This window comes from Centrocercus urophasianus, unplaced genomic scaffold (genome assembly GCF_019232065.1).
Source record: "Centrocercus urophasianus isolate 14NV4802_14NV808 unplaced genomic scaffold, USGS_Curo_1.0 seq_12, whole genome shotgun sequence".
In the NCBI taxonomy this organism is placed as follows: domain Eukaryota; kingdom Metazoa; phylum Chordata; class Aves; order Galliformes; family Phasianidae; genus Centrocercus; species Centrocercus urophasianus.
Genome location: NW_024884364.1, coordinates 2,771,286 through 2,799,161, shown reverse-complemented (window position 1 = coordinate 2,799,161; position 27,876 = coordinate 2,771,286). Strand labels below are relative to the sequence as shown.

The 27,876-nt window shown below is 40.4% G+C and overlaps 2 protein-coding genes across 10 annotated transcripts; one reads left to right on the top strand and one right to left on the bottom strand.

Moving 5' to 3' along the window:
• Positions 1-159: 159 nt before the first annotated feature.
• STYK1 (serine/threonine/tyrosine kinase 1) lies at positions 160-23,445 on the bottom strand. 3 transcript variants are annotated; one of them, XM_042809701.1, is made up of 10 exons: positions 23,140-23,445; positions 10,071-10,180; positions 8,996-9,145; positions 7,169-7,417; positions 6,745-6,926; positions 4,930-5,013; positions 4,481-4,689; positions 4,202-4,242; positions 3,807-3,903; positions 160-3,127 (listed from the first exon to the last, which is right to left on the bottom strand). In XM_042809701.1, exons 2-10 carry the CDS (start codon positions 10,135-10,137, stop codon positions 2,923-2,925), a joined length of 1,284 nt encoding a protein of 427 aa, XP_042665635.1. In that variant the 5' UTR covers positions 10,138-10,180; positions 23,140-23,445; the 3' UTR covers positions 160-2,922. The 3 variants fall into 3 exon arrangements, with proteins under 3 accessions (XP_042665635.1, XP_042665636.1, XP_042665637.1); XM_042809702.1 differs by having other exon boundaries at positions 23,337-23,441; XM_042809703.1 differs by lacking the exon at positions 23,140-23,445 and adding an exon at positions 17,568-17,662.
• Positions 23,004-27,876, top strand: SYCE3 (synaptonemal complex central element protein 3). 7 transcript variants are annotated; one of them, XR_006167285.1, is made up of 3 exons: positions 23,004-23,321; positions 25,005-25,113; positions 26,156-26,286. XR_006167285.1 is itself a non-coding variant. In XM_042809707.1 (3 exons), exons 2-3 carry the CDS (start codon positions 25,005-25,007, stop codon positions 26,362-26,364), a joined length of 318 nt encoding a protein of 105 aa, XP_042665641.1. In that variant the 5' UTR covers positions 23,557-23,695; the 3' UTR covers positions 26,365-27,876. The 7 variants fall into 7 exon arrangements, 6 of the variants coding, with proteins under 6 accessions (XP_042665641.1, XP_042665640.1, XP_042665644.1 ...); XM_042809707.1 differs by lacking the exon at positions 23,004-23,321 and adding an exon at positions 23,557-23,695 and having other exon boundaries at positions 26,156-27,876; XM_042809706.1 differs by lacking the exon at positions 23,004-23,321 and adding an exon at positions 23,732-23,824 and having other exon boundaries at positions 26,156-27,876.

Here is a 27,876-nt window from a genome sequence, read left to right as displayed (position 1 = left end):
TAAATTAAACCTTGAGTTCCCACCCAGCAACTCACTGAGCACAAATTCATATTCTCCTTATGATTACCAAAGTATCTGTGATGCTTATATGTGAGACTATGAAGTAGCTGTGCTGTCCCAAAATTTAAGTATTTTAACCCAGTGTGCAAAGAACCAATATACACAGAGAGGCAAGATATTTATTTCATTTCTGTAATAGCTGTGGGTCCTAGGTGGTTCATCTGCAAAACTAGAACACTTTCTCACAGTACAGGATTTTTTTTATAAACCAAAACTGCAAAATTATTTATCTCTAAGTATACTGATGACATTTACCTGCATGAATGATTAGCTCCACTTTTTCTAATTTTTCAGTTTCTAATTCTTGTGATTAATGCTGAAGGCTAATGCCATTTGCAGCTAGAATATTCCATGCAACTCTTCTTCATAGCAAGCCAAGCACAATAGACATCTTCTTTCAGTAGGCTGGTTGACTTGTTTCCTTTAGACATCAGCTGTGTTTTCATCACAATATTCACAAAATGCTACATGCTGTCACACTTGTCATATGGTAGCTAAGAAGGTAATATCAAATACCTGCATCCTCAGTACAGAAGTTTTGTACCAAAGTTGTCATCACAGAGATAAGTACAGTCTACAGTCTACTCCCACACAATCACTATGCATGTTTATCCTTCTCATATGTTGTTTTATTGTAATTCAGCCTTTCTTTTTTGGTGTACTCCTACTACTTCCACACTATTTTCACAATAGTTGTTGTAACTATAACCAGATATCCTCCTCCCTTAAAAGAAAACATATATTTATTAACCCAACAGTTTGCAACTCAAAAAAGAAGCACAAATGACCTGTTCTGCTCAAAGGAATGATTAATTAAGAACCATCCCTGAGAACATGAGGTCAGTAAGAACTTTTCCCTGTGATAAGGATGGGATCATATTCCTTTTATCTTGGAGTATCGTTATAGTGTGCCCTCCCACAACTTCCTCCTTTGTTCTGACTGTTACACATAGGGCCTTTTCAGGCAGATAGCAAGCACAATACTAGTTACACTCAGAATCTTGCTAAGACAGATAACAAACACAAATCTGCCTCAAACTGGGTGCTGAAAGAACTGATGGCAGATACTTAGTTCAACAGCTGAGGGCCAGTTGAGCATGTGGCAAAAAATACAGCTATGAGTCAACCATCTTATCCCACAAATAGTGAGCAGCCAAGCAAGCCTTGAACTCTCTGCACGGCAGCTAGCTGCATGATAGGATCTCCCTTTGAGTAGAGACAGCTCTTGAGTTTACACTTGCTGTAAAGATCCCTTACATCCTGATCACAAGTGTCTTCTTGCTAATACAGAACTTCAGTAAGTGATTAATAGTTTGTGTAAGCTTTGTTACCCTTGTTAAGATTGTATCTTAGATTGACAGTGCACATACAAGCTCTTAGATGTAAACCTTTGACCAAGTTTGGGTCTAGCAGTAGATGCAGCTGCACCCAGGCTCTTTACCTCTGTTGTTCAAGGTATTAAGAAAGCAAAGGGCTGCATTATGAACCTCATGACTCAACAGGAAGGTCTTCTGGATGAGTTGTATAACCCTATCCTTTATGCAGTAAAGAATTAAGTGTACTTTGACATCTCTGTCACTGTACTCTGCCATCTAAATCACTGTCTTATTTACAATCGAGCATTGCTAAATCACTATATGATTTCAATAAACATACTGTTGCTTCTCCCTTATGACTGAAGCAGTTTCCATTTGTAACAAGTATGCACTCAATCTCATCACTACCACAGAAAAAGCACACTCTATGTGGAGATGCATCATTTCAATTTAAAAATTTCTGTAGTCACAGACATGTAAGCATTTTATTTTGTTTAAAATATACAGTGCCTATTCTTTCATGCAAAGCTTTGGAGAGATCCCAGACATTTATTGAGCACTTAACAGGCAATAATGCAAGTTAATCACATAGGCCTTTAGCAAATGTGAAAATAATGCACAGTGTCATGGTTTTATGATTTTTGTTATCAGTATTCCACATCAAAACATCATGTAGTGTACTGGGAGTTAAAGAGTTAATGCTCCAGTTCTGGGTACCTGTCCCAGAAGAGAGGAACTACATCTCCCAAAAAACTGTTTGCTGTTCTGTTACTGTTTTCTACTCAGAGGGAAAAATAAAAACTGCTTGCAGTTTTTACAGGACCTTCTTTTTTGATCTTCTGGCTCATCTCTGTTGCAGGTACTGTATTGCCTTAGCTTACTTAGAGTAAGGCCTTCAGTTCTTGGACACTCTCATTTTGATTGATTTATTATCCTTAATTTCAATTACACTGTGTTATATTACATTATATCGTGTTATCTTGCATTTTGATATAATTTTTAGTAAATTAGTTTGTTTCTCCTCAGATTACTGTCGCTGTTTTGTTTTTAGGCCCATCTCCCCACCCTTTTCCCTGTTCCAGGACATGGGTCTGTGGGTACCCTCAGCCTGCTAGTCACAGAACTGGGCTGAACCAGCCTGTGAACTGTTGGCAGGACAGGAAGCCATCCATTTCTGTTACCTACTCTGTCCACATTTTCCAGTAAGATTGTGCCCAACAGCGTATTCCTCTTGGACACCTCATCTTCTGAATATTCAAGTGATGCAGTTTCATGGGAAAGAAAAATGGATAGAGATTTTAAAAAACCTAAAACTCAAATTTCTCATTGCATTTTCTATAGCTTTCTAAATCCATTTTGCTTTGAAACGACCACTGTCAAAATGGTATCAGCAGGGTGATTTAAAAGTACTGCTACTACCAGTTCATTATTTCAAGTGTGGAGGACAGATCTGAAGTATATACATAAACATCTCATTCTGAGTTTGCCAAGTGTCTTGAATAGGCAATATAGAGACCTCTCTTTTACTAATATGAGAAAGAGTCCTTCAAAGTACAGTATAGTCACTCACTAAACTGTCCATTGCAACACCAGCGATATCAGCATAGATTTCAGGCACCACTAGCTCAGGAACCTGCAGAACTCTCTGGTCATTACTGGTCTTCATAGCTGTTTGTAGGCTCTGGATCAGGTCTGATGGAGAAGGCCTATCAGTTGCATTCCACTGCCAACAAGACTTCATGATGCTGTACCTGCAAGATGAAGTAGAGAGGAGCTGGAAATAAAAAATACCAACAAAAATTTTATCTCATATGTAAAACATCTAGAGACCTCCTCTTTTTTCTGCTTCATAGAAAGTTCTTTCAGCAAAACCTGTAACTACATAATAATGTGTGGGGAAAAAGGCAGGCATTCAGCTGTTTGCCAGGATGCCATCTCTGAGTATGGGAAAAGGTGAAATGATTACATTTGATATTTCCTTCTGAAACAGCAACTGGGTATCCTACCGATGAAAAAGCCTCAATATTAAAAAAAATAATAACATTAAAAGTCTTCACAAGAAGAAACACAATGCTTCATATCTTCCCTGTGGTTGCTTCGTTCATTTCAGAGATCATTCAGCACTTACAGGAGAATGATTGCTCTAGAATAGTCCTGTACCTTGCAGAGAAGCAGTGGAGCAACAAAATTTAAAGGCAGAAAAGAAAGCAGAAACAAGAACAATTTTCAAAGCAGGTAAGAGTGGCAGTAGAGGTTTCATGCAGGAGAACCCAGTAAGATGTGGCAGGCATGAGAACAAGTCCTCTCAACTATGAAGATGCAGTTTTGTACAGTCTAGACTTAGAAATCTTCTTTAAGATACAGTTTTGCATTCCGCATTTCCATTTATCTCTGCGAGTATCTCAACTGTACATAAAATGAGTGGCTTACATGGCTTGCTGGCAGCTTGAGGGCTGTTTCATAATGTTTCGTCTCTGCAGGTATGGCAAGATGTCAGAAGGTCGGACCTCAGGATATGGTGGATCACCTGGAAGGTGAGAGAGAAAACAGCAGAAAAGCTATAAGGTAAAGGTCACAGACAGCAGCTCCAGTATAAGAATGACATCTCTGCCTAATAAAATCTATTCTCTTGTTCTTTCAGTTCACACTGACAGAAGACCTAAAAACAAATGTCATGAGTTTTGCATGTCAGAAAAAAAAACCAAAACAGGTCACTTACTATTTAAATTAGCCTCAATTTTGCATTCTTAAATTTCACATTTTTGGTCTTGTTAATTTGTTGCTAATGTCTATATTTTAATTTTTTTTTAATTACATTTTCTTACCTAATGTAATCATTTCATACAGTAGAATTCCAAAAGACCATCTGTAAGAAAAGAAAACAAAGCAATAGTAAGTTTCTGTTCCAGCAAGCTAGCTAGCTTAAACACATGATTAGTTGTGTTCTGCAGAAATGAGAAGGTATGAGATGAAAAGTTAAGCACTGTGGTGAGAACAGTTAAGTCTTGCTGTGAACTTCAGGACATGAAATAATGATACATAAAGAAGTGAAAAAGCCAGGTCTGACAGACAGACGAAATTCTAGTTCAGAAATAAAATCATACATGTCTGCCTTGATGCCAGGGGGGTCCTTTAGAAGCCGCTCTGGTGCCTGCCACTTTACTGACACCATTTCTGTGACTGAGCTGGCACCATATGTATGAGCTTTATAGGCCAGCCCAAAACCACAGAGCTTGGCAGTGAAGTTGTGATGAAGTAGGACATTCCTGGCAGCGATGTCACCATGGAACAACTTCTTCTGCTCAAGGTAAGCCTAAAAAGTTGGAAAAGGAAGAGATTATGATCACTTTAAAAGTAATTCTAATTGGCAGAAATTTTTAATGAGTTTGCACCCATCCTCTACAGTGCAGAACAGAGGTGTAGGCCCACCAAATCAATACAAATATATTTGGCTCAATTTTAACAAATGGCATCCTCACTGCCTAAGTTAAGTGTGAGCTTGTGTTACAGTCAAACAAGAAGCAAAAAACCGAGCAAATCTGAGCAGACTTACCAGAGCTGCTGCAACTTGTTGTCCAACTTCGTATACTTGCCTTTCAGTGAGGTCGTAGGGGACACCATCCATTGTCATTACATCCTAGAGACAAAAGAGTAGACATTGAGTTACAGATGTAAGGTGCTGGCAAATGTGTCTCCTTTCAATCTCGTAAAATGAGTATTATGTAATTATAATTGCTATATAGCTATAATTAGCCAAGGAAGCTAATTATAGCTATATAGCTAATTATAATTAGCTTCCTTGGCTAATTTCACAGATTAGTCATAAACTGACTGAAAGATAAGGGCATATGAATGGGCGATGTTCACGATAGATGATATGTTGGGTAAGATAAGGACAGCTGAGACTGGTGGGTAAACTGAATAATGGAAAATAATTTAATAGCTTGGACAAAAATGAGCAGAATGACAGTGGAAAATGACAATTCATACAAGAGTGAAAGAACTGTAACAAATTAGAAAAGCACACCTGTAACACACAAATGAATATCTGGGATGAGATTATCAACCCATCTCTTACTCTCTTGCCTCTAAGAGTGACCCTGGTTGGATACCCAAGTCAGAGAGAAAAAACAAAATAAGCATATGTTAAGTATATGTATAAGCATATGTTAAGCATACTTTTCCTAAGTAGCCTTCTGCCCCTAGTTATTTTCAGTCTAAGGACTTACCAAAATGGTTAGGATCTCAACATGTTCAGTAACCTTCATACTTATCTTCCATTAATTTATTAAGTCTTGTCTTGAACCTGTAAAAAGCTTCTGTATCCATAGCACCCAGTGAACAGGAATGCCATTAGTCAAATCCCCACTTTGTGACAAACTATCTCCACTAGTTTCCTTTGACCATGGCACTTACTAGCCTTATTTGTTACCACCTTGTCTTTCTGCTGAACAAAACAGAAAGCAATCTCTCTGTATTTAAAATTTCAGATGTGAAAGAAAAACAGATTTATACAGAGACATAATAGTGTTTTGTTTCTATGCCTTTCTTACTAATTTTAAATATGTCTGTGTTTTTTTTTTTCTTCAGTTAACTTCTGCATGAGAGTATATGTGTACATAGAATCAGTCCCATGATTTCACATCTCATCAGCAATAGGCCATCATTATGTACATTAAGTCAAGATTGCTTTTGTACATGTGTATCATTTTATTTTTAGCTATGCTGAATTTTATCTGTTTCTTTTTATTGATTAGTCACTCAATTTAGAAAGGTTCTTCTGCAAATGCTCAAGCCCTTGCTATTCTCATCACCTATCATGACCTCACTTGTAACTCTTTTGCTAGGCTACTGACACACACACTGAAAAGCACCAGGTCCTAGTATATTTCCTAGCAGAGCTAGGGTTGACTCCCTCCAGTACAAGTACTGACCTTTCTCACCTGTATTCCAGTAATTGTCTTTTTATCATTTAGTTATCATTCAGAGACTTTCTCCTCATCTTCAAAACTACTCTGTTGCTCTAAAAGCTTTTAAAGTAGAAACTCCATTTAAAACTTTTGGGAAAAAAGTATTCATCAGTGTACCACTTTTCCCAATGCCTGCTTAACCCTTCAAAGAATTCCACTGGCCTGCAAAGTCAGACTTCCTACAAAATGTCAGCTTCTCCAAACTTTAACACACCTATTTAGAAATGCACTGGCTCTTTCCAGTTCAGAACTTCATAGAACTTCTTTGGGGATGAAAATGGTTTAGACTGATACAGCTGGATGCATGAAGAGATGAAAAGAATCTTCTGTGACTTACACACAGATATGGAAATGAGCCATTTGAAGAAGATATGCTACCATCACTTTTTTTGACTCACCTTACGACATGTCCATAGAAACTTTAGCAGGTCACCAAGAGATACATCTTCCATTATCATATAAAGTGGGAATTGATCTATACAGCATCCAACCAATTCAACCAGGTTCTCATGACAGCCAAGATTTTGATGGAATTTAATCCTTCCCAGGAAATCCTTTACTTCCTGGGGACTAACCAGATCTGAAACAATCAAAGAAATTTGAAGGAAGCAAAGAACAGGAAGCAGCAAAGAACAGGGCAATTAGCTTGAAATGACAGCAGTCTTCTTTGATACTACTACAGTGCCACTTCAGTGGACTAGTTAACATATTAGTATGTTACTGAACACAGCTCGATCTTGGCCAGTAATGATTACAAAATTCTGCCCAACTTTATGTCTTTGACACACAGATCTATACCAAACTGGGTTCTCCTTGCTTTACCTTGTAAGGCTTTCAATATGACACTCTTAGTCTTCCCTGAATTCCCAGTTTCCAATTTTGCTCTGTAGAAGCTCCCATTACGGCCATGTTTTACTATCTGCAGACTGCCTAGTGAGAGTTTCTCCCGTGGTATCTGCAGTTCTTTCAGAGTCAAGGATGCAGAACTTAGCAGGATCTCTGTAGATATCTCACTCAGCTGTATACAGTGGTTCTCTTGTGAACTGGATTCCTGCTGGTTCTTGCTGTTCGCTGACAAAACCAAATACATGTGAAACACAAAAACAGACATGAACCCTTGTAGTAAGTGGCAATGCCAATTATTCTTTTTTCTTTGATTTTGGTCCACGCTATTTTTGGAAATCAGGAGGAAGGAAAGAAATGCTACTGCATCTTACTGATCCCAGATCTGGAAGAGGTAAAGGAATTTATCTCATTCTCTAATTGACAAAAAGAAAGAATGAGTTTGGAGATCTCTACTGGATTTAACTATGCAAACTTTCTTCCTGGATAAGGCACATTTGTAATTGATTCTTGTGCTGAAGAAACAGCCATTTTCTTTTATTACCATTTTCTATTATTACCAGATAGAATCATAGAATCATAGAATCACTAAGATTGGAAAAGACCTCCAAGATCATCAAGTCCAGCTGTCCACCTATCACCAATATTTCCCATTAAACCATGCCTCTCAGTACAACATTTAAGTGGTTCTTGAACACCTCCAGGGTCGGTGACTCTATCACCTGCCTAGGCAGCCTATTTCAGCACCTGACCATTCTTTTGGAGAAGTTTTTCCTAACATCCAACTTGAATCTCCTCTGGCACAACTTGAGACCAGTCCCTCTAGTCCTATCAATAGTTACATAGGAGAAGAGGCTGATCCTCACCTCACCACAACCTCCTTTCAAGTAACTGCAGAGAGCAATAAGGTCTCCCCTGAGCCTCCTCTTCTCCAGAATACTCCCAGTTTCCTCAATCACTCCTCATAAGACTTGTACTCCAGACCCCTCACCAGCTTCGTTGCCCTTCTCTGCACGTGCAGAAGGGACTCAGTGTCTTTCTTGTAGTGAGGGGCTCAAAACTGAACACAGTACTTGAGGTGCGGCCTCACCAGTGCTGAGTACAGAGGGATGGTTACTTCCCTGCTCCTGCTTGCAACGCTATTTCTGATACTGTCAGTTTTGAAAGAGATACACAGAGAGTGCTCCCATCTACGTCTTATCGTGGTTTTCAGTTACTTCCCTTAACATAGGTTTTTTTTCCTGTATGGAAAAAAAATCAGTTCAGAACTAGAGTTTCATTTCAACATAGCAGCATGAGCTTGCAGTAATGGTAACCCTTTCTCCTTCTCACCACTCCTTGTTCTGTTTTCTGTTGTCCCCATAGGAAGTAGGATAAACCAGCTTAAGATGAAATTTCGTAAATGATAATAAATAAATGGGATAACTAGGTGTGATATATATACAAAATTATTATATACAAACTTTCATTTGTAATTATCCCTGTTGCTTGCGGGAGCATCCATAAAGGCTATCACATAAATATACTTTGCAATTCTCGAGTGATGTTATCACTTGTTTGGAGATCTTCATATTACCTTCATAGTATGCTGGTTTAGGTTTTCTCAGATCTCTCAGCACTACAGATTCTATTATTGCTAACAGAAGTTGGACAAATGAAGGTTCCCCAGTTTTCTTACATTCTCTAGATGGATGAATACCACCCAGGATTTTCAAAAACAGTTGTTATTGTCTAACAACTCAAGCTGTTGAGTTAGGGCTACTAAAATCAATACTCTTTCCTCAGTTTTAAAATGGTGATGTTTACCTTGTTGTCCAGATGATGATGATTCCTCCCGCTTTGTTCTTGTTCGCAAGCCTCGGCAATGCAGCCAAAGGATCACAGTTAGCAGAATGACAAAAAAACCCACAAGGAGAGCTGGGACAACAATCACTTCAGTCTGATATTCACGCACAACTATAAGCAGATAAAGAAAATGGGAATTAAAGGAGCACTGCACTGAGGACTGTGTGCAGCATTGCTAAGAGTGCACCAATTCTATAAAACACAGCAGTAATAAACTGCTTAGGGTGCAATTGTTCCAGCTGACAATGTGTGTTTGTGTCCGTCCACTTGCTGCTTCTTAGAATAGCAACTGAACACTTTCTAGTGCTGCAATCCTGTTTCTCACATGTTGCTTCACAAAGGTGCTGAAAATTTTAAACCTCATAAAGCTACTATGACACCTGTGCTTATTCAGATGCCCTATTCACTTATTTAGATGACTTAGTACAGAGACAAGGAACTTTATTTATGAGTGTATCACCCACCACTGAAATGTATCTGGCCCTGGCAGAGGGATAGAAGGGCTTTGGGAAGAGCTGACCATTGCTATTCCATCACAAATCTACACAACAGTGAAATCACAGATTCAGCTTCTTCAATTGAAAATATAGGGAGCAATTTAAAGAAAACAGGGCATGATCACCTGCTTTGGAGTTTGATCAAAAGACACTGCCATTAATAAGGACTTGCAGATAACAGACTCTGCCAGAATTTGGAGGTGGTAATATTTTTGCACGGGACAAGGCACTACTTCAGTTTCAAAGATGACACAGTGACCATCGAAATTTCACAAAATTGGTCCTTAAGAAAGCAGAAGAGAATCTTTACTGACTATGTTATGAGGTCTTAACCTCATTTTTATGTGTAATTCAAAGTAGAAATAATCCAAGACGGCTATAAAGGCTGGGATTTTTACAGGACTTGCCACTGTCAAATCCTCTTTTGTGGCATGGGATGTAGGTGGAGAAGGGGAAAGACCTTGCTCCCTTTTTAGCAAAGCTGGCCTTGCTGCTCATTATGTGGAAAAATACTGCCTAAAGGAATAAGTGAATCTTACCACACAGCTTGTCATTGCTGTTGCATTCCAGTAGCATGCGTGTGAATCTTTTCACATCTCCTGCCATGTTCAATTACAAGCAATCAGATCTCCAACCTCTGTCTTCTGAGCTGATATGAAGAATATTAATAAAATTTATGAGAAGGAAGGATGCTTTTTTAAACAATTAATAAGCAGAATATGAGTATTTCCACCCCTTAAGTTCAGAGGTGGTGTGAAGAAGAGGCACAGGGACTTCAAGGCTTAGAGAATGATATGGAATATCCACTATCAAATCCCATGAACCACAGACTACATGCCTGATGAGAACTTAAGATTAAGCCTCTTCTGCATTACTACACAACAGTAGCAATTGAGCACCTGGTAGGAAGGCAGGATCAACCCAAGGGAGCATGCACCTGAGTGACCAGAAGGACTAGAGCCAGGATTCACCCCTTCCCAGTCCTCATTAAAGGGTTGGTAGTGGAAACAAGGATATCTTGCTGGAGATCTGTGTGTGCTAGAGGCCTTCTAAAGTTAACAGTTTTTCTTCCTTTGATTCTGTGCCTATGGCTGTTGCATTTCGGTTGTTTTTATTTGCTGGAGCCTAGGATTGTGCTGCTCCCCTATTGTTGCTGTACTTTCCATTACATTATGGCATTACAACAAGTAATTTGGTATCTCAAGCCTGAAGATTGGCATGTGCACAAACATTCACAGTCACTAACTCAATTACATTTAAAGAATCTGGCTTTTCCTAGATACCAGAGTGACTTGGCCTTTTACCTTCTGATCCATAACAATCAGAAACATGTATACAGAATGTTTGTTCTGGACTAGAATACTTTTCACAGCTCCAGCTATTGCTCCACTAACACAAGAAAAAAAAATGCTTATCATTAAGGTTTTCTAGTACTGACAACTTTGTGTAGCTAGGTCTATAACTTATTTTAATTACAACACCTGGGATTCCTGCTGTCTACAGGAGTGCATTTGCAGTTGAAAAACACAATCTGTGCAAGCATATGCATTTCCAGTATAACTTCAGCTGTCACTGTACTAATCCCTTAGCACTTGCAACTTGCACCTACAAAGCCTCCTGATATATCTACATCTATATCTATATCTATATTGATTGATATTTATATATATATGTGTCTGTGTGTGTGTGTATGTATATATATATTTACACTTGTCACAAGTACAACCTCACTCAGGCAGGGTTAGACTCATGAGTGCATGACATTGACTTTGCTGTGCCAGGATTGCAGACCAACTGCAGGCTCTGCAAAACACATCCTTGAGGTAGAATTTTGGTTGTTCTGTACTACAAAGGGAAAGTATCCTTGTAGAAGAAATTTGTTTTTCAGTACAAGCTGTTTGTGTTTTTGTTCATTCTCTGGAGAATGTGTAAAAGCCTTAGAAGATGCCACACTGCTACAGTACATATAATATCTTCACTGAGGACTGAAGTTACAGGATAGGAATAGGCTCTGTGGTGCTGCATAGACTTTCATAAGACCACTAGAGTTGGAAGGGACCTCTGAGGGCCCTCTAGTCCAACTGCCCTGCAATGAACAGCAACACATTAGCTAGATCAGGTTATACAGGGCCTTATGTAGCCTTGCCTTGGTAGTGTCCAGGGATGGGACATCAACTCCAACACTTAAGTAACCTGTTCCAGTGTCTTGCTACACTCAAAAGACTTTTTTTCCCTTATATCTAATCTAAATCAGCCCTTCCTGAGCTTAAAACCATTTTCCCCTCGTTCTATCACCATGGACTTGCTAAAGAATCTGTCCCCTTCTTTGCTGTAGCTCCCCTTTAGATACCTGGAAAGTCACTATCAGGTCACCTTGCAGCTTTCTCTTCTTCAGGCTGAACAGACCCAGCTCTCTCAGCCTGCCCTTGTAATAGAGGTGTTCCATTCCATGTACAACTTTTGTGGCCCTTCTCTGGATGCACTCCAACAGGTCTGTGTGTCTCCTGCACTGAGGACTCCACATCTAAACGCAGTACTCCAGGGGAGCTCTCACCAGCACAGAGTAGAGGGGCAGAATCACTCCATTGATCTGCTGCTCATGCATCTTTTGATTCAGCCCAGCATACAGTTGGCTTTCTGGGCTGCAAGGGTGTTTTCATCAGCAGAGAACCTAGAGTTCTATTTCTAAATTGTGAGAATCAATGTAGGGAATGCTGATGACTGACAGAAAGGCAAGACATAATTTAGCCACTGTTTCCTATGAACTTTGCTGAAGGTTTAAGACTCAGCATCCTCCCAAACAGTACTGTCCACAATCTTTTGACTTATTTCTCATAAGTACTTCATCCCTCCCCTTCCCCCCCAGCTATGCAATAAACTCAAAATAATTGTAACAAATGTGAACTGTAACATGGGATACTTATTAGTACTAAAATGGCTCTATAGAAGTTGATGATAGACAAAACATTAGGGAGTTTGATCTCAAGCTTAAAGTTTAGAGGAAAACTTCTTGTATAAGAGAGGTAGTAGAAAGAAGAAAACTGACTATGTCTGCTTTCTAAGATACTGCAGAAAGGATTTTTTTTCCTTTAATTCTTAAAATGTTAGTTTTAGCAGTGTAGCTACACAGTGAGTTAATGATAATAACTCTACGTTTTTCAGGTATGCTCTGGAAGCGAGCAGACTAAGTTAAAGTACCTTGGCTATAACATATGCAGACAAAGCAACACATGCACCACCCTAAGAGGAATGTTCCTAACTCTTTTCATTCTCAGACATATGCACACAGATTTAAAAAAAGGAATGAAGGGACATGATGGCATCACAGGAAAATAACCCTCAGGACTACTTAGACAGCAATGACACCATATTATCAAAGTCAGGCATGTGTAACCCATGGCCATCAGGACACATGAAGCCTGGAACAGCTCACTGTGCTGCCTGCTGCCATGATGGCAGAGGGCAGGTTGCACTGTGAGCTATGCTGGGCCACAGGGCATGGGAAGTGTGCAGTGCCTAATAACTAGTTAAGCGTAGCTTTCTTCTCCTACTTCTGAGAGTTTTGGAAAAGGATAGAATGTACATGGACTTGGGTACTCTCACATCTCCATCCTCCAGCAGAAGTCAAGCAGGGGAGGCAGGCGACTGACATGGCTGAGCAATGACCTGCAGCTAAAACTGAGGGAAAAGAGGGAAACGTACTGGAAGTGGAAGCAGGGTTGTGCAGCCTGGGAGGAATACAGGGCTGTTGTCTGCATGTGTAGAGATAGGATTAGGAAAGCCAAGGCACAGATGGAACTTAACTTGGTAAGGGATGTGAAAGATAACAAGAAGGGATTCTAGTATGTAGGCAGGAGGAGACAGGTCGAGGAGAGTGTTCCCCCTCTGATGAAGAGTAATGGGGAGCTGGCTTCCTCTGACATACAAAAAGCTGAGGTACTCAATGAGTGCTTTTCCTCAGTCTTCACGGGTGGTCAGGTTTCCCATATGTGCCAGGACCCTGAAACTCTAGGTGAAGTGTGGGGAGTGAATTCCATCTCACTGTAATAGTGAAACGAGTCCAAGTCCAATTCCTCCTCGTGGAACTGAATGTATATAAGTCCATGGAACTGGATGATATCCATCCCAGGGTTCGGAGACAGATGGGTGATGTGGTTGCCCAGCCACTCTCCATCATATTTGAAAAATCATGGCTGTGACGAAGTCCCCAATGACTGGAAAAAAGGAAACATTACTCTCATTTTTAACAAAGGCAGAAAGGAAGACCAGGGGAATTACAGGCTGGAGAGCATCACCCTCTGTGCCTGGGAAGATCATGGAGCACATCCTCCTAGGATCTGTGTTAAGGCACGTCCAAGACAGCCAGAATGGCTTCATCAAGGGCAGATCTTGCCTGACCAATCTGGTGGTCTTCTATGATGGAGTGACAGCATCAGTGGATGGGGAAAGGACGCTGGATGTCATCTACCTGGACTTCTGCAAAGCCTTTGACATGGTCCCTCACTGCATCCTTCTCTCTAAATTGGAGAGGCATGGATTTGAAGGACAGACTGTTTGATGGAGTAGGGATTGGTTGGCTGGATGCAGCCAAAGGGTTGTGTTAATGGTTCTATGCCTGGGTGGAGGCCAGTCACAAGCGGTGTCCCTTAGGGGTTGGTCTTGGGACTTGTGCTCTTCAGCATCTTCATCAATGACACAGATGATGGCATCGAGTGCACCCTCAGCAAGTTTGCAGATGACTCCAAGCTGAATGTGCAATCGATACACTGGAAGGAAGGGAAGCCAGGGACCTGGACAGGCTGGAGAAATGGGCCCATGGGCAATCCCAGGTATTTATACAAACTGGGCAAAGAACTCCTTGAGAGCAGCCCTGCAGAGAAGGACTTGAGGGTCCTGGTGGATGAGAAGCTGGACATGAGCCAGCAGTGTGTGCATGCAGCCCAGAAGGCCAACTGTGTTCTGGGCTACATTAAAAGAGCAATGACCAGCAGGGAGAGGGAGGTGATTGTTGCCCTCTACTCGGCTCTTGTGAGGCCTCATCTGCAGTTCTGCATCCAGGCTGGAGCCCCCAGTACAGGAATGACATGGAGCTCTTGAAGCAGGTCCAGGGGAGGGGAACTGAGATGATGACAGGGCTGGAGCACCTCTCCTATGAAGAAAGGTTGTGGGAACTGGCTTTGTTTAGCTTAGAAAAGAGATGGCTCTGGGGAGACCTCATTGTGGCCTTCCAGTACTTGAAGGGAACGTATAAACAGGAGAGGGTACAACTGTTTACAAGGGTGGATAGTGACAGGACAAGGGGGAATGGTTTTAAACTGAGCCAGGGGAGGTTTAGGTTAGATATTAGGAGGAAGTTTTTCACTCAGAGGGTGGTGACACACTGGAACAGGTTGCCCAGGGAGGTTGTGGATGCCCCATCCCTGGAGGCATTCAAGGCCAGGCTGGATGTGGCTCTGGGCAGCCTGGTCTGCTGGTTGGCAACCCTGAACACAGCAGGGGGGTTGAAACTAGATGATCACTGTGGTCCTTTTCAACCCAGGCCATTCTATGATTCTATGATTCTATTTAATTTCTTGCAGGAGCAGATCCATAATCTCATGCCTTTTCAGTCACCACTTTTGTCCTACTTTTATTATTTTATTTCTCTTTTATATGACCTTTGAATGTGGCCTAGACAGACATGATATGCAAGGGCACTGCTCAGGCCATGCAGCCAAAAGAGAGGGGAGCTACTAGAAAATGGCAGATGCCAAAATGGCAGTGAAACCACAGTGTCTGGGCTTCAGATAACCTGGCAGTTGTAGACACTGAATGTGAAATTTGCAAAAGAAAATCACTATGGAAAAGCAAACAGTGAAATACTTTTCTTCCCTGTAACACTGACAATTCTGCTTAGCAGTAGCTTCCAAAACAAATAAGAAAACAATTGGTAGGTCTCACATCTAACAACTTGATGCCAGGATATATGTCTATGGCTTTGCACCTGTTAGACTGCATGTCCTGTCCCTTCTGCTTTCAGAAGACTTTAGTGACAATTTCTCCAGTAGCCTGGAAGATTGTGGCAACTTTGCAAGTTTTCCCTGACCCACTGAGCCATCTCATCATTCCCCTTAGGGAACCTCTAAGCTGCTTAGTCTGAGCAGCATCTCCAGCTGTTCAGATTGGGAAATTCTAACTGGTCAGATCAATTCTTAACGTACCAGGAATGCCTCACCACTGTTCTGCACAGAGATTACCAATAATATTCTGCAGCTTGCTGTATTTGCTTTGATAATTCCTCAGCTATAAAGATTTGGTACTTCAACTCCCTTGTGTGCCAGCTAGCAGCCATAATGTTTTATAAGAAGATAGTGTTTTAAATAAATAATTTATTGATTCAATATTTTTACTTGATCCAAAATTAGAAGTGGTATTTGAACATCAAAGCTAGGCTAGCTCCTAATAAAGCATATAAAGGAGTGAACGAAAATCAGGACAAGTTTTGAAGAGCTAAACCATGGGGAGAACAGCAAATAACGTAATCCGTGCCGCAATCTGAGCTGGTGAATTACTTACAGCAAACCTGACTCCTTTTCAAGGGAGAATTAAAAACAAGCAAAGTCAGCAGCCACTACTGCACTGAGAAATGTGAGTGAAGAGCACTCTGCACTGCTGTGCCTTTGTAGAAAGGTTAGTTCAAACTGGCACTACATCAATGGAGATATGCAAAATTTCAAGGTGCTAAGCTTTGTTTCAACTTAGATAATTTCACAAAAAAACACAAATTTATTTGTGCAGCCTGAGAAAATTCTGACTACAGAACTGTGAAATAGCACAGAAACTGAGTGGTCATTTAAAGAAAAATATTTTTTTCTGATGCAGACAAGACCTAGTATATTTTCTGAAATATTAACATACATCTTGATCATATTGATCCCATTCCTCCTTAAATGATGCCACAAGAATATTATTTCTCATAGATAGTCTGCAGAATAAAAGTTTGAATTACAAAAACAAATAAATGAAAAAAGATGCATACAATAATCTGAAGCCCCTAATGAGAAGGAATATGAGAAGTCTGGATGCCAGACACAAGCGTACTCTTCCCTTTGACTTTCTTTTCTGTATTTCAAAATCAAAGACCACTTTTAGTAGTGCCACCCATGCTATACCTTTTTGATTGACTGAACTCTGATTTTGTTGGTACTCCCAGGAACTGAACCTGTATAAAACCCTTGTATGAACCTGATATAGTTATAAATCTGATATTGATACTCTGTAATGCTGTGACAGCAAAAGCTCTGACAGGACAGAAAAAATATTAAGGGTTTTTCAAAGGACCAAAGCTATAGGTAGCACTTGTGAAAAACACTGCTGATAAAAATACAGCATATTATGTTGCCGTGTAATGGCTTATGAAACGCAATTTGTATCTGCCTTTACAGTTGCATAGCCATGTTAAAACCTTCACAAGTTCCTAACTTTTAGATGATTCTTGGTCCATTTAACAGAGATTTTGTTTACAATTTAATCAATAGTGTGCGCGTACACACAGAGAGATGAAAACATATAAACACACTGAAATAGCTAGACAGATTATTTGCCATCCTTACAATCAAGTAACAATGAAGGAATCGGATGCCAATTAATTCTGAATCGATACCCCGACACATATCACTTCATCAAGCACTGAATGTACTTACTTATATAGACAGGCACTGCATCACTGGTGAACTGAGGTTAATTTTAAATTGAACTTACTTCCTTCATTATTTTCTCCCTGTTCAAAATGTGTTTGGGAGTTATTTCACTACACCAACGTGCAAATAGGGAGATCTCAGTTTCTTTCTCTCCTCCTCCCCCTCACAGAAATGTATTACTATATCAGTAACTTCTTAATACAGTCAGTAAGCACAGATGCAGATACATATACATACAGAGGCATATAGACTTTATGGTGCAGTTATATCCCAGTTTAGGGCAAATTAATGTTAATAAAAGTCTTTTCAGATATGTAAATATTCATTAGCTAATCTTCCAGCAGCGTTTTCTCTCACCTGAATTACACCACTTCTCTTGCCATGCAGTACTCTTTTTCTGAAGCTTACATGTTTCCTTGTTTGTCCAAGGCCACTCAATACAATTACTTCGTGCTGCTGTATTTCTTATGACTAACTTCCTTCTCACTCATTTCCCTGCCCCAGACCCGCCCAGCTTCAGTTCTTTACTCCTCAAGTTCCTTTCAGTTTTCTCCCCAGAAGATCGTAAGTCTAACACACGAGTTGACAGGCAGGGACAAACCCATGAAACGGATCCATCTGGCTGATGAGAGCTGAGCAAGGCAAAGACTCCTTCGGTGGGAACCTGGAGTGTAATTTGAAAGGCAGATAAACAACAAACCAGGAGGGATAACATAACAAATGGAAACCATGCTCTCCATATTAATGTTTCACGTTAAGAGGGAAAAAAAAAAAAAGAAAAAAAAAAAAGGGTTATCGGAACAGAAAAACGGTATAAAATCCCTAAAATACCCAGATGCTGAAAAAGCTTTCTAACAGGAACATGGCATGATAGAGAGCAGGCCAATGAGCAAAGGGAGAAGAGATTAATAAAAAACATGACAGAAGAGACAGCAGCAATGCAAGTTTTTCTTACATTCTCGTCCCTTGTATCCCTCCCGCTCAGGCTGTCCATTGCATTCTGCTTTCATTTTTCAGCTCTGCTGTCACTTCTCTTTCCCCGTCCTCCCAGTAGCCCAGCCTGCAGCTCCCTACACAGTCCCGTCATGGATGCACCCTTACAAAACCTCTTCAAATATGTCCTGAGCTCCCTAACAAGACCTGTCAATATTCTTGAACTTGCCCTGTGATGTTGTCCTGTTAATATGTGCCTGAGGACATTGTTCAGCTCTGCGAATGCTCTCAATCCTGAATAATTTGTGAGGTGTACTCCTTACTGCATTTCATTTTCTCAACATTTCTGCCCTGGGGACTTTCTTCCAGGCAACCACTGTATTTAAATGCCAGTTGCTTGATTGCAGGCTCCCCACATAAGCTCAAAGACTGCCTCTGCCTATCACTGAAAAATCTCATGTTTCAGATTTCTGACTCCTGGTTAAACAAGCCTCTACAAGATTATTTGCTTACCTATTTCACACAAGTGGAAAGTTGTTGTATTACAAGAGGAAACAACATGAGACCTAACACTGAGAGACAAAGTTCATTTTATAGTCAATAGTATGCCACGGATAGCTTTGAGGACATGAAGATGATATGATCTCTACCAACTCCTTGAGCAAACCATTCCTATTTGTAGTAATACTTTGGTGCTGTGTACATTAATTCATTTAGGGAAGACTGAGGTAGAGAGGTCAAGTTACATACTGAAACACAATAGATAATTTATCTGCAAGAATGACCATATATCAATATATCTGCAGAGCAGAACATCCCAAGCTTCACTATGGTATTATTCTTCCATCTGGTATTTAATGTCTAAGTGTGCAAAATGGTGAATACTGGGACTGTATCTCTTCATTGTTCGATCTCTACATAGGCTGACAGAAGTGAGCAGAACAGTATCAATGAATAGTGCAGTGATGTGGAGTTTTGCCTCCTGAAAAAAAGAAGAGAAATCCCCTAGACTGCACACATCCAACCTGTGGCCCTCATCCTGCATGTGGCCCAGTACAGCTCACAATGCAGCCCGCTCCCTGCCCCATGCCATCAGGGTGGTGGCAATTCCCCTCTAAATGTTCTGACTGTGCTCTGGGTGCACACCGATTCCCTAGCATAAAACCAAACAACTCAAATGGACTCTATTGTAAAAGCTAGTTATGTGGTAGGGAATCTGAATGCAAAAAAAAAAAAAAAAAAAAAATCAAAACCATTTACTGACAATGAGTTTAATAAGCAACATATGAAAAGCATGGCAGATATAATGTGTCTTTATAAAAAAGCAGACCTTTCTAGAATCAGTTTGTCACACTGGACCATAGCCAAACAAACTGAAGAAACAAGAAACTCTTAAAAGAAATTTGGAGAGTGAAGCTGGTAATTTCAAATCTGATGCTTTGGTGACACATGAAAGTACTGATGCTGCAGGCACAGCTCAGCTTGCCATTTTCAAGAGAGGTACTGATAACAAGTACAATGTCACTGAAGAAATTATTTATTTACTGCATTTACTTTAATTACATTAAAGCAGTTTTCTTTAACCTTTGTCAACATGTCTGGTACAGATACTGATGGTGCCCCAGTGACAACTGCTAGAAAAGGGGGCCTTACAAAAGTTACTGGAAGGCGATGCAACTGCTGTCAGCAACTCATGTTTGATGAAATGGTGCTGCATCGTTCAACAAGAAAATTTACACGCAAAGCTTTCAAAATCAATAGTCATGAAAATCATCAGCAAAGCTGTGAATTTCATGATGGCCAAAGGATTGAACCAGTTCTAGGCGTTCCTTCAAAGTATGGATGCTGATTATGGGGGCATCTTTTGCTTTTCTGAAGGAAGGTGGCTGAGTTGGGATAAAATGCTGAGATCTAACTTATCAGAGAAAAATATCCCTCACTTAACAATAACGCTTTACTTTTTGTCAGCAATTTTTTTTTTTTTTTGGCAGTACATACATTTGTGAACAACTGTTTTCAAGGCTGAAGTACTGGAAGGGCACAATTAGATCAAAACTCTCTGACGAGCACCTTGAGACCTCACTAAGTATTGCAACTTCTTTCACTGAATCAGACAGACATTGATGCACTATTTTCACAAAACCAAGGTCAAATATCCCACTGATTTCATGTTCCTGTTGCTCTCCTTTTTTAATGCTTTAATAAAAAATATTTAAAAACACAAAATAAGTATTTAAATACATTAGCTACATTATGTATTTTATATATTGTCCAAGACAATTCCTCTTCACACAATGCAGCCCAAGAATTCAGGAAGATGGAGACCCATGTTCCAGACAGAGCATTTACTTCAGTTACAAAGATCACTACAGCTGCAAATTTCAAGCTCAGGCTCTGGTTTCTGTCATCCTCTTTTTCTGGTGCTAACCTGCATCAACTGTTATTTTTCCCATGAAGATGCACAGGATCTGTCCTATAACCCATTCCTGTTTAATAAGTGGCTACACTGAAAATGTCATTTCCTCTTTTATGTGTGTTATTTATTGAAATATGTTGCTTTCCACAGACTCCTTTTGTAAAGGCAGCTGGGGGAACCTCTTCAGAGGAACCTGATTCCTGTTTAGGGATTAGGCTTTCAAAATACAATAACTGATAGTATTCCTCCTTTTACTCCTTCCCCAGATTTCTAAAGACCCCATCTGCAGGAAGAAAAAAAAAGTGGGATATGCAAGGGGTTAATATTCAAGGTACGCACATGCAAAGGCAGCAACCCCCGCTGCTTTTTGTTTCCTTTTTGTTTCCCTAGTTAATCTTTCTGCTGTGCTCCCAGTCAGACTGGTCGGAGAAGATAGTTAAACAGTTCAGAGTTCAGGTCTCAGACTAGTCTTCTTCACTAGTCCATAAAGCCTTCCTCCTGTTCGGTTAAGGGACAGCAGACATTTACTGTCATGTTTCATCCCGTTAAATGCAAACTTCTGTTATAAGTTATTTATTTTGTCTGCGCACATCCCTAAAGAGAACACTGCCTGTTTAAATATTTGTGTTCTTTCCTCTGTTTTTCCTTACGCAAGTATGATTAGGTGCACTGAAATTGGTGGAGTGGCAGTTCTGTTAACAAAAATGTCCTCTCTATCTCTGAGACATCTACAGCATATGAAACAACCATCCCATCCACACACAACTGCTCAGTAATCTCTACAATGCACTTTGGTGTCTGATGGCAAATGCAGCCACAAAACACTTAGTCTTTTTCCTACATGAAGACACTGTTAAAACCACACAGCTTATCTTGTGGCTGAAAAGTCACAAAAATCAGCAAACTCCAAGTAACTGTCCAGAAAGCAAGTTTCTTCTGAAAGGATCTGCTCTTTGGCATCCCAAAATCAGTGCTTATCCAGTTATCCCATGGATTCTTTCCAGGACTCCAAGGGCAACAGATGAACTGGTAAGACTGGAAAGTAGGTGCAGCATGTATCACTTGCATTTCCACTAGCTTTGTGTAGTTTCTGGGTGTTAATTACCTTAGCAACCAGGTTCCTAAGAATATGTATATATATTCTTCTGTTAATCTGACCTTTTTCTATTTTATTTTTTCTGTTAAACATATAAACGGTCTTCTTAAGTTCCTGGGTTTTGCCACTGCATTTTCATTGTTCACATTTCCAAGTGAGAATAAATGGTTCCGGTTGTCAAAACCTTGAAGTTGTTGAACATATTTAACTTAAGCACCCAGTATAAGTATTGAACAAATTGCACCACTTCACACAAAAAGAAGTAGAGGAGCCACCTCTCTCCCAGAAAGGTTGACCACAGAGACCTTACTAGAACTAAAAAGTACATATCACAAAAGTTTTATGAAACACTGCTACATAAAAATATGTTCAAGAACTATTCCATTTAATAATGCATTTATGACCTGCAGTTCACTTTCTAACACATCACTGTGCCCTAAAGAACAGTCAATAAGAATGACAAATAAATCAGACACTCTGAAACTGAACATTTTCCTGTCTACCAGCGTCACTGCAAATGGATTTTAGTCTGGATAGTATTATACACTAGCAACAACTATATAGCTATAGCTATAATAGCTATAACTAAGCTACTAGAATGAAATGCATGAATAAATTACTGCATGAACGCAGAATGCTTGCCCAGATTTTCACAGAGCAAGGGAGCAATATTAAATAACAACAATACCAGAGCAAGTACGAGTTTCCTAAGAACATTCAAACACACACATATGCATAAGCGGCTGCATCTGAGAGACTGCTTAGTGGCAGAGAATTCAGAAGCTGGGGTGCCAGAAAACATCAGAATGGCTGTGCCACTTCAAACAAAGGATCCATTAGCGAGCACTGTGCCTCAGACAGCCGGCAGTGGGACTGCTTAGGGAAACTAAAGTTCGAAACAACATAAAATGGTGTTTCTCACAATGCTTTCTATTGCCTCCAGCAATACAAGAACTTAGTTAGCCAAGTATTATCTTTTCTTTCATATGTTTTGAAAGATTTTGCCTACTTTCAACACCTTGCAAAGTTTTAGCAACACAATACTTTGTGATAAATTCTAGTTTTCTTGTATAGGGATGGAGTGCAATATTCAAACTAGCTACTTATGGTGTACAAAAACTAATAGCTGGCAGTGAAATGAGCAGTGGTAACAAGAGATGAGTGAAAGTTTCACACATAATTAAAATACCAATATACTCCATTATTTAAAAACGAGGGCAGTTTAAGTTTTGGATACTAGTAGAAGCAGATAGTAAGGCTTGGATATGAATAGAGAATAGGACATGACCAGGGATGTGAGCCATTCAAAGGGATGTGACCCTCAGCCTCCTACATACCACTTAATGCCTATTATCAACAAATCAGACAAACTTTGTGCCTCGTTTCTCAGCCATCGTAAAATTTCTTGCCCTTCTTTGCCTAGCCCTGCAAACACCTTCTCCAATAACTGTAAAGACAAAGATCATGAAGACGGGCAGGTGTACCTCTGTAGGAAAGAAAGCAGACGCATCCAACTTCGAGAGTTTGTGCTTGAGGCATCACTTGGCACCTATTTTCAGATCTCTCACGGCAACAGCTCGGGGTCCCCGGCCCGGAGCGGCAGGGCGGCTGAAGGACGTCAGCATCGGGGGATGTAGGGCTGTGGGAACCGGGGAACCGCAGACAGGTAAGGGGGGATTACCTCCTGCTCTCCGGCCTCCTGCAGCACTTATGTTTCGTGGCAGGCCGGGGACGAGGCACCACGCAGCAGGCAGCGGGCCAGGCCCGCACCGGAGGCCATAGCCAGGGAGCACCGCGGCGGGGGCCCGCTGAGGCGCCCGCTCTGACGCGGCCCGGGGCCGGCTGCGACCGCGCTGGAAGGAAGGCTGGGCGGACAGGACGCTGCTAGAACCGGCGAGCACCCTCCCGTAGCGGCGCCGGGTCACACCTGTCCGGCCGCACCGCCACTTCCAGCCCCGCGTCCTTCCCCTTCCTTTCCCACGGCCGCCTAACTGCCCGTCGAAGTGTTTCTTGTCGTGAAACAGAAGATTAACCGAGGCGGTGAGCTCGAGGGCAGAGCAGGCACGAGCGGACAGGAAGTGCAGAACAGCATTTTCTCGTGTCCCGTTCCCGCCCGTCCCTGCTGCTAGGCTCATGAGGGAACCGCGCTGCGCACGCGACTTCGGAGGGGTGGGGAGGAACCCAGGGGATCGGTTGGGCGGCGGCGGGGCGGCGGGCGTGTCGGTTGCGGAGGGGTCGAGGGAGAGGCGGTACGGGCCGGAGCGTGAACGCAAAGGTGCAGGGATCTGCAAAGCCGGCTCTCTGCCTTCTGTCCGGGCAGTGTGCTGTTGCTTGAAGGGTGTTCGGCCGGCCTCGCAGCGGCGCTGGCAGCCAGGAGCCCTGCAGCCACCGTGCCGGCTGAAGGTCCTGGTGAAATCGGGACTGTGGCCGCTTTTTTAAGACTCTTGGCACCCTGGCTTTGTCGGCGCGCGGTTACTTAGTAAGACTGAACACAAAGCACCCCGATGAAGCTTGACGTTCATCTGAAGTGCTTTAAGTGCTTTAAATCCACTGTAACTCGTGGCATTTCTTCCACATTTATCTGCAATAAAAACCTGGAAGTGGGTACCCTCTGATAGCATTTGAACAATTACATGTATTTAAAAGAAAACTGACAAAAAACTTTGCCAACTGCGTGATGTAATTACCACAGTGGAGCTCTTTCCATAGTATCACCCCATCCCTTGTTTTCAGGAAAGGAAATAAAAGCGAGGTCTCATTTTTTGGATAATACCGAGGTTCTGAAACTCAGTGATGAGGTTGAGTCTATCTATTTTGCTTTCAGTAAATTTAAGCTGAGGTTGCTCCCACAGCTTAGCTGCATATACAGATACAGAATTTAGTATGTGCAGTTATCTGGTGCTACCGTGTGTGTGTGAAATACTGGACATGAGTGGGGGTTTTACAGCTCACATTGGAAATCAGGGATTGCCCTGTGTCAGAATATTTGAGAGAGAGGCTTTAAGACAACTGTACAGTAGATGAAAGTAGATGAACAGAACAGTAGATGAAATTGTCTAATGATTTCTTTGATGCAGATACTAAAGTCATTACTTGGCACAAATACAGCATCTTGAGAGTAATTCTCTCTGAACCACTGAAAATGGTTTCAAAATGAATTAAAAGTAGTATGCAACAGACAGTTGTTAACTGGTTACTTTCAGATCAAATTCTTAATGAATTCATATCTAAATTGAGAATTGTATATATTTTAAATAATAAATTGTACTGCAATACTGCTTTCCCTCAACAGGGAAAATCAACTCACCTTAAAGTAAAATAAATTATAAAACACCTGCTTTCCTTGTAGATGGCCAGACAAGAACCTCAAGAGAGAAACTATGACAATATGCTGAAGATGATAGAGGACCTGAACAGAGACCTAGAAAAACTTCTGGAGGAAATGGAAAAACTGACAGGTAAAGGTCTTTATTAAGACAACATGGATTTGTTTACTAGAGTGAAGACACTGAAGATGTATTATTTATATTTATTGCTATGAACTTTCCCATGTCATAGAAATGTAAGTGGGAAAAATCACCATCAGCTAATGCCCTGAATTGAGAGAAGGAGTGCAAGCAATCAAACTAAAAGTTAGTAGAACATGCTTGGTTCAGAGTGGTGGCTGAGAACAGAAATAATATTAAGGCATGTAACTGTCAATTAAAACAGATAAAAACATAAAATGAAATTTAATTTTGAAAAATGGTGGAATGTGCAGTAACTCAAGTTAGTGTGTGATATTTAATTATTTATTAGTCACATGGAAGATTCCTTTGCAAATTTAATCTTAGTCCCTTACCTATGGAGGGGACTGCATATTCTTCTTTATTTTCTGCAGCAGTTCTGTCAGAAACTATATGCAACCAACATGAATAGATGGAAAGGGATAATTAAACAACTTGCAATTAGTGGCAACTTGCAAATGTTGCTGAGAAAACAACAGTCCGTTTATGATAAAACAGAAGGAAAATATCAATAAATACAAGAATAATTTCCTCTGCTTTATCAGATACTTATTTTTTTCTGAATTGATCTCATTAGTTTCACTGTTCTTAATAGTTTTTCATCTCCATTCTGTGGCCTTCTTATTTCTCCTCTTCGTCACTGCTTTCCTCTTCCTCAACATTACTGATCTGGTGGGAATTCTTTGGTTCAGTTCATTTATTTTAAAAAAGCCTGTAGTGCCTTTCTTTTTAATTACTCACTTTGTTGTAAACTGTAGGTAAAAATGTCCATCACCCTTTCGTACTTTACAGTGTATACATCCGTATACTTCCATACTGAAGTATTTTGAGACATTTATAAGGAAATAATATCAGATTTATTATATCTATTAATTTTGAGCATTATTGTGGGCAGCTTCTTCTGTTGTATGTCAGGCTTCCTCTAACATAAAATCTGAACTGATAATAATTAATGTATTTTATTTTTTTGTTTTATCACCCCCTGTGTTTTTAGCCAAGATTTCTGGCTTGGTAGTATTTCTTGTGTTTGTAGTTCAGGCAACCTGGATGGCATATGACATGGTAGTAATGCGTACCAACCCTGACCTGACCGATTCCATGAGGCGCTTGGAAGAGGCCTTCCTGAACTGCAGAGAAGAAATGGAGAAAAAATGGCAAGAAGTGCTAAGAGAATCTAAAGGTGAAGAGCAAAAAAAGGAATAAGTTGAATTTAGTCATGCTGGCAGAACTGTATCGCTTGGAAAGTCTCCAGTTTTTTTGTATTCCAGGCATGGAGTTTTCACAAACACCATGGAATTGCTGTTCACCTTACTAAGAACTATGCATGTGTTCACATTTATGGAAATATTTTTATGATATATTAATATTGTTGAAGATAAAAGGTAACTATGTTTCTAATTTTTATTATGCTCACCTTGTACAGTGGATGTGCATACAGAACTTAAGATGCTATAAGTGTTTTTTTTTGGTTTTCCTGGAAGATCACACTCACTTCACAGTCAGTATGCCTATGTGGAATTCTTTGATTCATAAACAAATTGAGTGGAGGGAGAAGGGGAGGGTATGCAGTACACAACTACACCAATGTGCCTTTCAAGGAAAAGTAAATAATTCATTTTTTTTACCAAATTAACAATTTTAGACTTGCAGATTCATCATGCTAGTTTAATGTGAGATTACCTACCAGGTGTTCATCAACAGAATTTTATTATTAGGTAGCTCATCTGTAATTTTTTTTTTCTCCATTATATTTCCTTGGAATTTCAGCCATTTATTTGAATTGACTGTCCCAGAAAGTTTATTCTCTTGAAATTCTCTGAAGGTAAGAAAAAAATGTTCAGTTATAAACTACACTTTGTGTGGTACAGTCTGTGGGATTGCTGCTGAAACCAAATTGATCTTATTATAAAACATGACTTTCTCCCTATGTTCCTTCTATATGTTATTAAAAAGGAATAGTAAAAAATTTCCCTTGTAGTCAAGATGCAGGCTAAGAGCACCACCTTGTGGCTTGCAGTTAATTCATAAATATTTTATCTAAGCTGGAAAACCATGTAAGTTTCCATTAAAATCATTATGTTAACAGGCTGATTTGCAGCAAGCAGCAACATAGCAAGTAATAGCACCCTAAAGTAATGTCAACTTGCCCTCCCTACCCCCATTTATACCTACTGTTTCTAGAGGCAGATGGAAAGTTTGAACTACATTCTCGACTTTTGTTGCAGAAGAAAGGTCTTCATCCCAGCCAAGGTAGGGCAAAATAGCAATTTGATCACTCCTTGGAGGACCTTCATGGCCTGTTTTCACTTTAGTACCTTGACTGCATCACCTCCATTTTTTAAATCTGCATTAAGAACTTTTTCTTTCTTTCTTTTTTTTCTTTCTTTTTTTTTTTTAAGTGTCACAAGTATTTTAACTGCTCATGTAGTGCAGAGATTTACTGAATTTAATGATTGTGTGGTGTAATTTTTTTGGTCATCCTTTTTCTTACTTGTGGAAGTTACCCTAGTAACCACATGCCCAACAAACACGCACCTATGACGAGGGGTAGGGAGAGAAGTTGGGAAGAGAACAAGACACTGCAGGTTAGAACTGTGAGAAAGTAGAACATGGAGAATCTGGCTACCTTAGTAGACCAAACTGCCTCTTCCTCTCTAAACCTTTCTTCTCAGCTGCATAATGATAACTACACGGGACTTGGGGAGATGCACCAGA

Excerpts from the sequence above, each read along its gene's own strand:
- STYK1 (XM_042809701.1), bottom strand. The coding sequence starts at position 10,137 with ATGGCAGGAGATGTGAAAAGATTCACACGCATGCTACTGGAATGCAAC. Across the intron at positions 7,418-8,995 it reads ATCATCATCTGGACAACAAG|CGAACAGCAAGAACCAGCAG; the intron begins GTAAACATCACC and ends TGGTTTTGTCAG. Across the intron at positions 3,904-4,201 it reads GTATGAAATGATTACATTAG|GTGATCCACCATATCCTGAG; the intron begins GTAAGAAAATGT and ends CTCACCTTCCAG.
- SYCE3 (XM_042809704.1), top strand. The coding sequence starts at position 24,160 with ATGAAGCTTGACGTTCATCTGAAGTGCTTTAAGTGCTTTAAATCCACT. Across the intron at positions 24,256-25,004 it reads TCTGCAATAAAAACCTGGAA|ATGGCCAGACAAGAACCTCA; the intron begins GTGGGTACCCTC and ends CTTTCCTTGTAG. Across the intron at positions 25,114-26,155 it reads GGAAATGGAAAAACTGACAG|CCAAGATTTCTGGCTTGGTA; the intron begins GTAAAGGTCTTT and ends CTGTGTTTTTAG.